The 15,828-nt window shown below is 38.1% G+C and overlaps 1 protein-coding gene across 1 annotated transcript in view; it reads left to right on the top strand.

Moving 5' to 3' along the window:
- The window catches only part of SEPTIN14 (septin 14), an 88,338-nt gene that overhangs the window by 31,805 nt on the left and 40,705 nt on the right, over nucleotides 1-15,828 (top strand). The window contains exon 7 of the mRNA XM_045075221.1: nucleotides 13,369-13,465. Coding sequence (XP_044931156.1) covers nucleotides 13,369-13,465 — 97 coding nt within the window. The remainder of the gene's footprint in view (nucleotides 1-13,368; nucleotides 13,466-15,828) is intronic.

Below are 15,828 nucleotides of genomic sequence, written 5' to 3'. Positions count from 1 at the left end.
TTTCTGGATAGCCACCTTGGATTCTATTTCTGATACCGTGCTTATAGCCATATCCTTTAGTTCTGTGGCAGATATCACAGTCTGAATTTTTCCTGTGTTGGGGGTTTCTCCTCCTAGGCATTCTGGTGAGGAGTGGTTGAGGGAATGTACAGAGACCAAACTGTTGACCACAACCCAAGCAAGATCCACCTGTTTTATAGAGACCTTAGGGTTGTCGGCCTCTTGTTCTTCTGGCTTGTTATTTGGAGGAGGCACCTGCTGTGCTGTTACTCAGGCAATGCTGTTTGGGCAGAGTTCCCATGTTCCTTGTTGGAGGAGGGTTGGTCAGGAAAAATCAGTTTTGGGGGGCTTGCTTTCTGGTGGCTTTTCCTGGTGGCTTTCTCTGTCTCTACAAAGCACATACAACACAGAATTGACTGTATTCAAACTTCTGTCTCAGAACAGAGAGATTGCATTCTGTTCTCCAGAGAGTGCTCCAAGCCATACTGACTTTGTTTTTGTCTATGCTCCTAAAAACCTCAGCATCCTGGGTTGTATGCCACACAGATGCACTCCCAGTCCTTGCTTCCATGTCCAGACACATCTTTGTCCTTCATGCTTCTAAAACCACCAAATCCTCCCCCAGTTCATTTGCATGCCCCTATAGCTCCAGGTTTCAGTCTGAGGGGCTGCCCTAAGTCCTTTCCATGCCACTACTGCTCTGTGAGCCTGTGCCTGGGCCCCAGTGAGGGACACTTGTGCTCCTGTGTTATTTCAACTTCCCCATAACATGGCTTACACAGAATTGTATCTCCCTGTGTCATACCGTGAAACCAGCTGCCAGAGATAGTCTGTTGGTATAGATCTGGATATATATTCTTACATCTCAAAATGTTCAGGGGTTGTTCAGAATTGTCTGGTAGATATCCAGCTCAATTCAAGGGGCTGGTTGAAATACAGTCCCCTACTTCTCCACCATCTTGCTTGCAAAAAATAAACAAGCAAACACACACACACACACACACACACACACACACACACCCCAAAGAGACTTTAAATCTATTGTAGGAAATCTCTTTTCTCTCTTTCCCTTCAATCCCCTCCCCTTCAACTCTTCCTTCCTTCCTTCCTTCTGTTCTCTCTCCCTCCCTCCCTCCTCTTTTTCCTTCCTTCTTTCCTTCCTTTCTTTCTACCTTCCTTTCTTTCTTTCCTTTCTTCTCCTTCCTCCTCCACCTCCTCCTCCTCCTTCTTCTTCTTATTCTTCTTTCTTCCCTTCTTTCCTTCCTTCCTTCTTTCTACTTCCTTCCCCCCTTTCTTTCTTGCTTCTCTTCTCCTCTGCTACCTGTCAGATCGCCTCCTCAACAACCCCAGGCAACCACTAATCGATTTCTGTCTGTAGTTGATTGCTCTCTGTTATGGACATATAATATGAAGAGAATTAATGATATTTGGTCTTTTCATGTACTTATTTTCTATTAGCATATCTTCCCAGGAGAAATATTTGTTTATATCCATTTTATAAGGATCAGGAAAATGGAAACAAAGATCCATTTTTTTCTTTTTTTAAAATTTCTTTTCAATGAATTCCCAAATTCATTGTTTATGCACCACACCCAGTGCTCCATAATACCCCCCACTAGGCTCACCCAACTTCCCACCTCCCTCCCCTCCAAAACCCTCAAGTTTTTTTCTCAGCGTCCACAGTTTCTCATGGCTGATCCCTCCCTCCAATTTCCCAACTCCCTTCTCTCCAGCTCCCCATGTCCTCCATGTTATTCCTTATGCTCCACAAATAAGCGAAACCATAGTTGATTGACACTCTCTGCTTGACTTATTTCACTCAATGTAATCTATTTCAGTACCCTAACCCCCCCATCTCCCTCCAACAATCCTGTTTTTTCCCTATAGTTAGGAGTCTTATAGTTCATTTCCATCTCTGATTTCATCTTATTTCATTTTTCCTTCCCTTCCCCTCTGTTCATGTTTTGTTTCTTAAATTCCACATGAGTGAAATCATATGCTATTTGTCTTTCTCTGACTTATTTCACTTAACATAATACCCTCTATTTCCCTCCATGTCATTGCAAATGTTAAGATTCCATTTTTAGATGCCTGAGTAATATTCCATTATATATATATATATCACATCTTCTCTATTCACCCATCATTCAATGGACATTCAATAGACATTTGGACTCTTCCCATAATTTGGCTATTGTTGATAATGCTTCTACAAACATCAGTACTTTTGTATCCTTTGGGTAAATACCTAGTATTGCAATTATCGGATTTTAAGGCAGTTTTATTTTTAACTTTTTAGGGAAACTCTGTAGAGTTCTCCAGAATGACCGCAACTGTTTGCATTTCCAACAACTGTGCAAGAAGATTCCCCTTTTTCCACATCTTTGCCAACACCTCTTGTTTCTTGTGTTGTCAATTTTAGCCATTCTGGCAAGTGTGAGGAGGTATATCATTGTGGTTTTGAATTGCATTTCCTTGATGATAAGTTATGTTGACCATCTTTTCATGTGCCTGTTAGTCATTCGTATGTTCTTGGGGAAAGTGTCTATTTAGGTCTTCTGCCCATTTCTTTTTTTTTTTTTTTTTTTTTTAAGATTTTATTTACTTATTTGACAGAGAGAAATTACAAGTACACTGAGAGGCAGGCAGAGAGAGAGAGAAGGAAGGAAGGAAGCAGGCTCCCTGCCGAGCAGAGAGCCCGATGTGGGACTCGATCCCAGGACCCTGAGATCATGACCTGAGCCGAAGGCAGCGGCTTAACCCACTGAGCCACCCAGGCGCCCCAGAAATATTTTATTTATTTATTTGACAGTGAGAGATCACAAGTAGGCAGAGAGGCGGGCAGAGAGAGAGGAAGGGAAGCAGGCTACCTGCTGAGCAGAAAGCCCGATATGGGGCTTGATCCCAGGACCCTGAGATCATGACCTGAACCGAAGTCAGCGGCTTAACCCACTGAGCCACCCAGGTGCCCCTTTCTGCCCATTTCTTAACTAGATTATTATTTTTGTTATTGTTGTTGATTTGATAAGTCTTTTATAGGCTTTGGATGCTAACCCTTTATCAGATACAAAATATGCAAATATCTACTCCCATTCCATTGGTTACCTTTCAGTTTTGTTGATGGTTTCCTTTGCTCTTCAGAGGCTTTTTATCTTGGTGAAGTCTCAATAATTCACTTTTGCTTTTGTTTACTTTGCTTCAGGTTATATGTCTAATAAAAAGTTGCAAGGTTGGTGCACCTGGGTGGCTCAGTGGGTTAAAACCTCTGCCTTTGGCTCAGGTCATGATCCCAGAGTCCTGGGATCAAGCCCCACATTGGGCTTTCTGCTCAGCAGGGGGCCTGCTTACTCCTCTCTCTCTGCCTGCCTCTCTGCCTACTTCTGATCTCTGTCTGTCAAATAAATAAATAAAATCTTTAAAAAAAAGTTTCAAGGTTGAGGTCAGAGGGGTTTTAGCTTGTGTTCTCCTCTAGGATTTTGAAAGATTCCTATATCACATGTAGGTCTTTCATCCCTTTTGAGTTTATTTTTGTTTTATGATGTAAGCAAGGGGTCCAATTTCATCCTTTAGCATGTTGCTCCCCAGTTTCCCCAACACCATTGTTGAAGAGACTGTCTTTTTCCCTTTGGATGTTCTTTCCTGATTTATTGAAGATTAGTTGACCATAGATTTGAGAGTTCATTCATGGGTTTTCTGTTCTGTTCCATTGATCTATGTGGCTGTTTTTGTTTCAGTACCATACTGTCTTTTTGTTTTTAGATTTTACTTCTTTATTTGACAGAGAGAGAATACAAGCAAGGGGAACTGCAGACGGAGAAGGTGGAACAAGCTCATCACTAGGCATGGTGCCTGATGCAGGGCTTGAACTCAGAACTTTGGCATCATGACTTAAACTGAAGGCATACACTTAACAGACTAAGTCACCCAGGTGCTCCTGTACCTTAATATCTTGATGGCTACAGCTTTGTAACATAGTTTGAAACCCAGAATAGTGATGCCTCCAGTTTTGTTTTTCTTTTTCACAATTCTTTGGCTATTTGGGGTCTTTTCTGGTTCCATACAAATTATAGGATCATTTGTTCTAGCTCTGTGAAAACTGCTGATAGTATTTTGATAGGGATTGAATAGCATAGATTGCTTTGGTTAGTATAGACATTTTAACAGTGTTTGTTGTTCAAAACCATTAGCACAGAATTTGTTCCATTTATTTGTGTCCTCTTCAATTTCTTTCATAAGTGTTCTATTGTTTTCAGAGTGTAGACTTTTTGCTTCTTCAGTTATATATGTTCCTAGGTATCTTATTGTTTCTGGTGCAATTGAAAATGGGATCGATTCCTTGGTTTCTTTATCTGCTGCTTCATTATAGGTGTACAGAGGCATAACAGATTTTAGAAGAAGATGGCAGAGGAGTAGTGGATCCTGGTTTTGTCTGGCCCCTGGAATTCAGCTAGATACCTATAAAATCTTTATGAACATCTATGAACTCAACTGGAGCTCTAAGAAAAGAATTGCTGAAATTCTCTGAATAGAAAAGCAACTATTTTTGCAAAGAATCCTAGGCCATGTATCTGAAGATTAAACCATGGGGGTAGGGGTAGGGAGCCTCCATAAGCTGGCTACTGCAAAGTGATATAGCAGTGGAGTGCAAAATCAAAACTTCTAGACATCTGCTTCAGTGATGGGTGTTCTGGTCTGAAAGGCACTCAGGTGGCAAAGCAGGCAGAATCCTAAGTGGAATAGCATAGTCTCAGGATCCCTGGCGTCACAAAAAGAAAAGGGGTACCTGAGGGTTGCAGAGTTTCCAAACACTGGAACAGGGAAGCCAGCTGCAAACAGAGAGGCCAGAAATGGGCTTTCAACTTTGTGTTGCCATAAACAATGAAGCTTGGTCTGGTCAGGCAACCACTCTCCAAGCAAGGGCCCAGCAAGAGGCAGAACTGTGGCAAGACCTTTCTCTAACCCCTGCGAGGAGTGGTGCAGTGCATGCCACTGGAGACTCTAAAGTCTGGAGACTCAAAATGGGGTTAGGAGCCCAAGGTAAAGATGCTTGGTCACAGCCTGGGTGAATACAGATGGAAACCAGGGAGACAAGAGTGACTGACTGGTTTTCTGTGAGGACTTATTGAAGAATGGGGGGTGCAGTATTTAAGATCTGGGGCTGGAGATTGAGAGACTGCCATTTTGATATTTATCCTCTAAAAGTGCAGAAATCTTTCAGGGAACAAAAGCCACATAGAACAATCTAGAGGCATTCACACTGAACCCAGCCTCCTAACAAGGACGGTGCAATTCTGAGGAGGCAGACACCTGAGAACCAGTACAACAAATGCCTCCCCTGGAAGATCAGCTGGAACATCCTAATACCAAGAGGTTTTTTTTTTAATTGGAAAAAATGTTTTTATTTTTATAATTAAATATTTTTTATTATGTTCAATTAAGCAATATAGTATATCAAAGTTTTTAATGTAACGTTCAGTGATTCTTTAGTCGCGTATAATACCCAGTGATCATCACAACACATGCCCTCATTAATACACATCACTGGGCTATCCCCTCTCCTCACCGCTCCCTTCTGTAAGCCTCAGTTTATTTCCCAGAGTCCAGAGTCGCTCATAGTTTTTTCTCCTTTCTTATTTCTTCCCACTCAGTTTTCTCTTCCTTCCCCTGTGGGCCTCTACACTATTACTTATGTTCCACATATGAGTGAAACCATATGATAATTGTCTTTCTCTGCTTGACTTATTTCATGTAACTTAATCTCCTCCAGTTCCATCCATGTTGATGCAAATGGAGGGTATTCGTCCTTTCTGATGGCTGAGTAATATTCCATGGTATATATGTGCCACATCTTCTTTATCTATTCCTCAATTGAAAAGCCTGTCAGTTCCTTCCATAGTTGGGCTATTGTGGACATTGTTGCCATGAACATTGGGATGCATGTTCCCCTTCTTTACACTACATCTCTGTATGTGGGGTAAATACCTAGTAGTGCGGTTGGTAGGTTGTAGGGTAGTTCTATTTTCAATGTCTTGAGGAAACTTCATACTGTTTTCCAGAGTGACTATACCAGCTTAAATTCCCACCCACAGTGTAATAAGGTTCCCCTTGCTCCACATCTTCCTCAACACTTGTTTCCTGTCTTGTTAATTGCCATTCTAACTGGTGTAAACTTATATCTCATTGTGGTTTTGGTTTGAATTTCCCTGATGTCTAGTGATGTTAAACATTTTTTCATGCATCTGCTAGTCATTTGTATGTCTTTGGAGAAGTGTATCTTCAGTCTTTTGCCCATTTCTTGACTGGATTATTCGGGTTTTGGGTGTTGAGTTTGAGAAATTCCTTATAGATCTTGGATACCAGCCCTATCTTAATTCGCAATATCTGCTCCCTTTTGTGGGTTCCCTCTTAGTTTTGTTGACCATTTCCTTTGCTGTGCAAGAGCTTTTTATCTTGATGAAGTCCCAAAAGTTCATTTTCGCATTCACTTCCCTTGCCTTTAGAGACATGTCTTGAAAGAAGTTGCTGTGGTCAGTGTTGAAGAGATTACTGCCTATGTTCTTCTCTAGGATTTTGACGGATTCATCCCACATTGAGATCTTTCATCCATTTTGAGTTTTCTCTTTGTGTGTATGATGCAAGGGAATGGTCAAGTTTCATTCTTCTGTACATAGCTGTCGAATTTTCCCAGAACCATTTATTCAAGAGACTATTTTTTTTCCATTGGATATTCTTTCCAGATTTATTGAAGATTAGTTGACCATAGACTTGAGGGACCATTTCTGGAGACTCTATTCTGTTCCTTTAATCTATGTGTCTGTTTTTGTGACAATACCATGCTATCTTGATGATCACAGCACTATTATATAGCTTGAAGTCAAGCGTCATGATGCCCCCAAATTTAGCTTTCTTTTTCAACAATTCCCTGGCAATTCAGGGTCTTTTCTGGTTCCATACAAATTTTAAGATTGTTTGTTCCAACTCTGTGAAAATTCGGCAAATGTATTTTGATAGTGATTGCATTGAAAGCATAGATTGCTGTGGACAGCATAGAAATTTTCACGTTTATTCTTCTAATCCATGAGAATGAAATCTTTTTCCATCTCTTTGTGTCTTCCTCAAATACTTTCACAAGTGTTCTGTAGTTTCTAGAGTACAGATCCTTTACATCTTTGGTTAGGTTTATTCCTAGGTATCTTGAGGTTGTTATTGTAAATGGGATTGATTCTTAAATTTCTCTTTCTTCAGTTGCATGTTTAGTGTATAGAAATGCACTGATTTCTGTGCATTGATTTTGTATCCTGCCACACTGCTGAATTATTGTGTGAGTTCTAGTGGAGTTTTTTGGGTTTTCCACAGAAAGTATCATGTCATCTGCAGAGAGAGTTTGACTTCTTCTTTGCCAATTTGACTGTTTTTATTTCTTTTTGTTGTCTGATTGCTTAGACTAGGACTTCTAGTACTATGTTGAACAATAGTGGTGAGAATGGGCATCCCTGTCATGTTCCTGACCTTAAGAGAAATGCTCTCATTTTTTCCCCCATTGAGAATGATATTCACTGTGGGGTTTTCATGGATGACTTTTATGATAGTAAAGTGTATTCCCTCTATCCCTACACTTTGAAGAGTTTTAATCAAGAAAGAATGCTGTATTTTGTCAAATGATTTTTCTGTGTCAGTTGAGAGAATCCTATGGTTCTTGTTTTTATTAATTTGGTCTATTATGTTGATTGACTTGCAAATGTTGAACCGCCTTTGCATCCCAGGGATAAATCTCACATGGTTGTGGTGAATAATCCTTTTAATATACTATTGGACCCTATTGACTAGGACCTTGGTGAGTATTTTGGTGTCCATGTTCATCAGGGATATTGGTCCGTGTTTCTCCTTTTTGATGGGGCCTTTGCCTTGTTTGGGAATCAAATTAATGCTGGCCTCATAGAATAAGTCTGGAAGTTTTCCTTCCATACCTATTTTTTGGAACATAATGTCAATAGAATAGGTATGATTTCTTCTTTAAATGTTTGGTGGAATTCTCCTGGGAAGACATCTGGCTCTGGACTCTTGGTTTGAGGAGGTTTTTGATTACTGTCTCAACTTCCTTGCTGGTTACTGGTATGTTCAGATGTTCTACCTTTCCTGTTTCAGTCTTGGTAGTTTATAAGTTTGCAGGAATGCATCCATTTTTTCCCAGATTGCCTAGTTTGTTGGCATATAGCTGCTGGTAATAAGTTCTAATAATTGTCTCTATTTTTTTGGTATTATTCATGATTTCTCCCCTTTCATTCATGATTTTATTTATTTGGTTCCTTTCTCTTTTCTTTTTGATAAATCTAGCTAGTTTTATCAATCTTAGTAATTCTTTCAACAAACCAGCTTTTAGTTTCGTTTATCTCTTCTACTGTTCTTCTAGTTTCTATTTCATTGATTTCTGCTTTAATCTTTATTAATTTCTCTTCTCCTGCTTGGTTTAGCCTTTATTTGCTGTTCTTTATCCAGATCCTTAAGGTTAGCTTGTGCATTTGGGATTTTTTTTTTTTTTTTTTTTTGAGAGTGGCATGGATGGCTATGTGCTTCCCTCTAAGGACAACCTTTCGAGTATCCCATAGGTTCTGAATTATTGTGTTTTCATTTTCACTGGTTTGCATGAATTGTTTAAATTCATATTTAATTTCCTGGTTGACCCATTTATTCTTTAGCGGGATGATTTTTAACCTCCAAGTGTTTGCATAACTTCCAAATTTTTCCTTGTGGTTGAGTTCCAGTTTCAAAGCATTGTAGTCTGAAAATTTATAGGAAAGAACCCCCACCTTTTGGTACTGGTTGCAACAAGATTCATCAGCCAGTATGTGATATGTTTTGGAGAAAGATCTGTGTGTATTCGAGAAGAATAAGTGTTCTGTTGTTTTGTGGAATGCTCTGTATATATCTACAACGTCCATCTGGTCCAATGTGTCCTTCAAAACTCTTGTCTCTTTGTTGATCTTCTGCTTAGATGATTTGTCTATTGCTGTGAGTGGAGTGTTGATGTCTCCTACTATTAATGTATTATTATCAATATTATTCATTGTTTTGGTTGACAATTGGCTTATGTAGTTGGCTGCTTCCATGTTGGGGGCATAGATATTTACAGTTGTTAGATTTTCTTGTTGGATAGCCTCTTTAAGTATGATATAGTGTCCCTCTACATCTCTTACTACACTATTTGGTTTATTTTATTTTATTTTTTGCCCTTTTCCCCCCTTATTGTGTTATGTTAGTCACCATTCACTATTTGGTTTAAAATCTAATTCATCTGATATGAGAATTACTACACCAGTTTTGGTTTGTTTTGTTTTTGAAGTCTCCTGGCATGATTGATGGTTCTCCATCCCATCACTTTCAGTCTGGAGGTGTCTTTAGGTTCAAGATGAGTCTCTTGAATTCAGGATATGGATGGTTCCTGTTTTTTCATCGAATTTGAAACTCTGTGTCTCTTGGTGGGAGCATTTGGCTCATTTACTTTTAGAGTAACTATTGAAAGATATCAATTTAGTGACATCCTATTGCCTTTAAAGCCCCTGTTTCTATAGATTGTCTCTGTAAATTTCTAGTCTATATTATTCTTGGGGTCTTTCTTTTTTTCATTGAACCCCCATTAATATTTCTTGCAGGGCTGCCTTGGTGGTCACATATTTTTTCAGTTTCTGTTGGTCTCAGAAACTCCTTGTCTCCGTCCATTCCAAATGACAGCTTTGCTGGATAAAGTATCCTTGGATGCATTTTCCTCTCATTTAATACTCTGAATAATTTGTCAGCCCTTTCTGGCTTGCCAGATCTCTGTAGTAAGGTCTGACATTATTCTGTTGTTCCTCTCTCTGAGAGTAAGAAATCTCCTCCCCCTAGCTGCTTTCAGGATAGCTTCTCTTTCTCTAAGAGTTGCAAGCTTCACTGTTATATGTCAGGGTGTTGTTCTATTACTGTTGGCTTTGGAGGAGTCCTCTCTGCTTCTTAGACACGAATGCTTGTTTGGAGATCAGGGGAGTTCTCAACTACGATTTACTTAATTATACTTCTTGATCTCTCTCTCTCTACCCCCTCAGGGATCCCAGTAATTCTGACATTGGGACTTTTTGTGCTGTCATTGATCTCTCTAAGTCTATTTCCATGGGCTACTAGTGCCTATTCCTATATTCCTCAGCTTCCTTCTTTTCTGTCAACTCATCTTCTAGATCTTTAATTTGTTCTTCTGCCTCATTTACTGTAGCTGTTAGCATATCCAGTTTAGAGGACATCTCATTCATAGCATTTCTAAATTCATCCTGATTAGATCTCATTTCTCCACTTAGAGATTCTATATCATCACTAATGCTTTTTTCAAGCTTAGCTATTGACTTCATGATTGCTAATCTGAAGTCTATCTCTGACATCTTGCTTAAATCCATTTCCATTAAATCTATGTCAGAGGACATTGTCTCTGGTTCTTTCCTTTGTTGGGAGTTCCTCCTCCTAGTCATTCTGTTGAGGGATGTTTGAGGAAATGAACAGAGTCCAAAATGTCAACCATGCCCCAAGCAAAATGCACCTTAGAAATAATGTGAAGTAGTCAAAAGCTACTACAGATATGCCACCAAAGCCAAGATGGTCCAAATCAATAAAAAAGAAAGAAAAAAAGAAAAAAGAAAAAAAAGAAGGAGGAGGCCTGGAGAAAGATTATAATTTCTCAGGGTGGACACATCAGGGTGATTTGTCAGTTCCTCCTTGATTTTCAGTTTGTGTTTTAGAAGACACTATATTCCAAAATTGCAAAGAAATGAGAATATATTCTCATTTCTTTTTCACTTTAGAAGTGTTTTTTCTTATAGAAAAAAATTTAAATTTATTTTTTATTTTCAGCATAACAGTATTCATTATTTTTGCACCACACCCACCATTCATTATTTTTGCACCACGGTTTCCTCCATGCAATCCGTGCCCTCTATAATACCCACCACCTGGTACCCTGACCTCCCACCCCCCGCCCCTTCAAAACCCTCAGATTGTTTTTCAGAGTCCATGGTCTCTCATGGTTCACCTCCCCTTCCAATTTCCCCCAACTCCCTTCTCCTCTCTATCTCCCCATGTCCTCCATGCTATTTGTTAAGCTCCACACATAAGTGAAACCATATGATAATTGACTCTCTCTGATTGACTTATTTCACTCAGCATAATCTCTTCCAGTCCCATCCATGTTGATACAAAAGTTGGGTATTCATCGTTTCTGATGGAGGCATAATATTCCATTGTATATATGGACCATATCTTCTTTATCCATTCGTTTGTTGAAGGGCATCTCTTTCCACAGTTTGGCAACTGTGACCATTGCTTCTATGAATGGTGGGGGTAGAGATGGCCCTTCTTTTCACTACATCTGGGGTAAATATCTAGCAGTGCAATTTCAGGTCATAGGGTAGTTCTATTTTTAATTTCTTAAGAAATCTCTACACTGTTTTCTAAAGTGGCTGCACCAACTTGCATTCCTAACAACAGTATATGAGGGTTCCCCTTTCCCTACATCCTCTCCAACACTTGTTTACTGTCTTAATTTTTGTTATTCTAACTGGTGTAAGGTGCTATCTCAATGTGGTTTTGATTTGAATCTCCCTGATAGCTAATGATGGTGAACATTTTTTCATGGGTTTGTTAGCCATTTGTATGCCTTCTTTGGAGAAGTGTCTGTTCATGTCTTCTGCCCATTCTTGGATGTGATTATTGTTTATTTTGACTTATCTGTTTCTTTCTCTTATACCATGCACAAAGATAAATTCAAAATGGATAAAAGACCTCAACGTGAGGCAGGAATCTATCAAAATCCTAGAGGAGAACATAGGCAGTAACCTCTTTGACATCAGCCACAGCAACTTCTTTCAAGACATGTCTCCAATGACAAAGGAAACAAAAGCAAAAGTGAACTTTGGGACTTCATCAAGATAAAAAGCTTCTTCACAGCAAAGGAAATAGTCCAAAAAACGAAGAGGCAACCCACGGAATGGGAGAAGATATTCACAAATGACACTACAGACAAAAGGCTGATATAAAAGATCTATAAAGAACTCCTCAAACTCAACACACACAAAACAGATAATCACGTCAAAAAATGGGGAGAAGACATGAACAGACATTTCACAAAGAACGTATACAAGTGGCTACTAGACATGAAAAACTTTTCATCATCACTAACCATCAGGGAGATTCAAATCAAAACCACATTGAGATATCACCTTACACCAGTTAGAATGACAAAAATCAACAAGACAGTAAACAACAAGTGTTGGAGAGGATGTGGATAAAGGGGAACCCTCTTACACTGTTGGTGGGAATGCAAGTTGGTGCAGCCACTTTGGAAAACAGTGTGGAGATTCCTTAAGAAGTTAAAAATAGATCTTCCCTATGACCCTACAATTGCCTTGCTGTGTATTTACCCCAAAGATACAGATGGAGTGAAAAGAAGGGCCATCTCTACCCCAATGTTCACAAAATTTTTATTTATTCTTCTGCGTTATATTTTCTTTAGATTTTGTCTTAAAGATTTTGACCTTTCTAATTTTACCTCTAGGAATTCATAGGTAATACTTATTTTAAACCAAAATTGATTAATAAAGTAAATACTGTTAATTATTTAATACTTGACATGATGTTTAATGATTTTTATATTTGACATTTCTTGTATATCAGCCCTTCTATTAAGGCAATCTATGTAATTCTGACAAATCATGAATTTATCTTGCATATTTCTGCCATCTTTACATTTGGCTCAAAAGCTTATTTTACTGATGATTATTCTTCTTACTTTGCTTATCATCTCCCCCAATCTCCCTTTGGTTTCACATTAATTTTCAGATCCCTCTGACTCTCACTTCCCAGTGTGACCTTTTAATTTTATTTAGAATTCACTAGACATATATAGTATATTTATTAATATACTCTGTATATCCATTAACTAATTATTATAGTTTTTCCTTAATACTTTCCATTTTAACTTGTATACTGGGGTTAAAAGTTGTTTGCATATTATTTCCTCCACATACTTGTGTTTCATGGTAGGAAAATGTGGAAAAAATTGTGTCTAATAAAAATATTTATTTGTATTCCCCACAGCGGAATCCCTTGCTTTAGGCTCTACTCAGTAGGTAGTTTTCATTTGTGTGCATGGCTGGATGATAATGCTTGCAAAAATTAATTTGCACATATTTACTACCAAGTCTTAAAATTCAAGACTGGGTAATGCCTTGTTTGAATAAACTTACTATGATATTCTTGTCTCTATTGATTTCCATAACAGAAAAAAAAAAAAAACCCAGAGTAGGCCATATTGTTATAAGGGAACATAACTGAAATTTTTCTTACTTTTAGGGACAACTACCTTTTGCTGTAGTAGGGAGTATGGATGAAGTTAAAGTTGGAAAAAGAATGGTCAGAGGCCGTCAGTACCCTTGGGGAGTTTTACAAGGTAAATGCGATGAAAGTGAGCAGGTTTGCTCTGGAAAGTGTGTGTGTGTGTGTGTGTGTGTGTGTGTTCTCATAGTCTTAAAATATTTTAACTTGAATCAATATTGGTAGTTGTTGTTAAAGAATAAATGAAGGGTTACTCATGAAGAGCACAAATCTTTTCCATATAAGTGAATTCTTATTTTGACTATAATTCATTCTCATAAGAGTTTCCTAGGTGGTACTTTAGAAAAATATTCACAGATTTTTGTTAGAACCTCCTCATTTACCCCAGTCTGACATATGCATGCTATCTCTCTATGCATACAGAATTGCATTAAGAATGTTGGAAAGTGACTTGAACAAAAGAACTTTGAACAAAATTGAATCATAAATATCAGTGTTTAAAACCTATTGCATAAATAAATTACTGCTTAATTTATAAAGCATTTTTGAGAGGTTACTAGACAAAAAGGATGGTAAACTATTTTTAAAATAAAGAAAGGTAATTTACCTTTGGAAACATTATGCTTAAATATTTATTAAATATTATTATTAATTATCTAACATTTAAATATTTAATTTAATTAATATTTAATTTAATTTAATATTATTTAGCTATCTAAAAATTTATTAAATGTTATTATTAGCTATCTAACATTGTGATGGTTGAAATAGTATAAAAGGCAGTCATTTATTCTCTGGTTTATATAGTTGTAATATAAATTATTGGGGATTAGATTATCTCCACTTATACTAGTTTCCAAAATATTGTCTTATTAATAGGTATCTTAAAAATTAAATATATGAAACATACTTAAAAACAATATACCTCAATGAATATTAAGTTTGGTTACAGGGGTGCCTGGGTGGCTCAGTGGGTTGGGCCGCTGCCTTCAGTTCAGGTCATGATCTCAGGGTCCTGGGATCGAGTCCCGCATCGGGCTCTCTTCTCTATCTCTCTCTCTGGCTGCCTCTCTGTCTACTTGTGATTTCTCTCTGTCAAATTAGTAAATAAAATCTTTAAAAAAAAAGTTTGGTTACAATATCATGCACAATAAAATATATATAATGCTCAGTAGTCTGGATATGACAAACACAGGAGAGTGCCATGTAAATTTATTGATTGATTTTAAATATTGCTAATTTTGTTTCATGAATATGGGATATAAATACTGTTTGAGAACTAAATCATGCATAGTTTTTAATGCCCTCATGGTAACAGGATTTACATTAATGAAATTATTTACTTTAGTGAAATTAGATAACAGTCTTTGTTAGTGCTCTATGAAATACCTTGGGGGTAGTTTGTAAAATGCTAACAATAATTAACAAACTACACTGTACACTAATATGAATGTTAATTCAATTACTTATTTATTCATTGGCTAATAAATATAAAGCAAATGTCCTTATCCAAAAATAAACTCTGCCTATAATAGATATATACCATATAATCATAGTTACAGTCCCAAAGAATTATATCTATTAATTATAAAAATCTCTTAGCTGTTTTTTTTAGCCCTTTTTTCTTTTTTTAAAAATTTCTTTTCAGTGTAACAGTATTCATTGTTTTTTGCACCACACCCAGTGCTCCATGCAATACGTGCCCTCTCTAATACCCACCACCTGGTTCCCCCAACCTCCCACCCCACGACCCTTCAAAACCCTCAGGCTGTTTTTCAGAGTCCATAGTCTCTCATGGTTCACCTCCCCTTCCAATTTCCCCCAACTCCCTTCTCCTCTCCATCTTCCTTTGTCCTCCATGCTATTTGTTATGCTCCACAAATAAGTGAAGTCATATGATAATTGACTTTCTCTGCTTGACTGATTTCACTCAGCATAATCTCTTCCAGTCCTGTCCATGTTGCTACAAAAGTTGGGTATTCATCCTTTCTGATGGAGGCATAATACTCCATAGTGTATATGGACCACATTTTCCTTATCCATTCATCCGTTGAAGGGCTTCTTGGTTCTTTCCACAGTTTGGTGACCGTGGCCATTGCTGCTATAAACATTGGGGTACAGATGGCCCTTCTTTTCACTCCATCTGTATCTTTGGGGTAAATACACAGCAAGGCAATTGTAGGGTCATAGGGAAGCTCTATTTTTAATTTCTTCTTTTTTTTTTTTTAAGATTTTTATTTATTTATTTGACAGACAGAGATCACAAGTAGGCAGAGAGGCAGGCAGAGAGAGAGGAGGAAGCAGGCTCCCTGCTGAGCAGAGAGCCCGACGTGGGGCTCGATCCCAGGACCCTGGGATCATGACCTGAGCCGAAAGCAGAGGCTTTAACCCACTGAGCCACCCAGGTGCCCCTATTTTTAATTTCTTGAGGAATCTCCACACTGTTCTCCAAAGTGGCTGCACCAACTTGCATTCCCA

This window comes from Mustela putorius, unplaced genomic scaffold (genome assembly GCF_011764305.1).
Source record: "Mustela putorius furo isolate JIRA1106 unplaced genomic scaffold, ASM1176430v1.1 tig00000139_pilon_pilon_pilon, whole genome shotgun sequence".
Classification (NCBI taxonomy): Eukaryota; Metazoa; Chordata; class Mammalia; order Carnivora; family Mustelidae; genus Mustela; species Mustela putorius.
The sequence above is the reverse complement of the archived record's forward strand: the minus strand, read 5'-3'. Positions and strand labels throughout refer to the sequence as shown.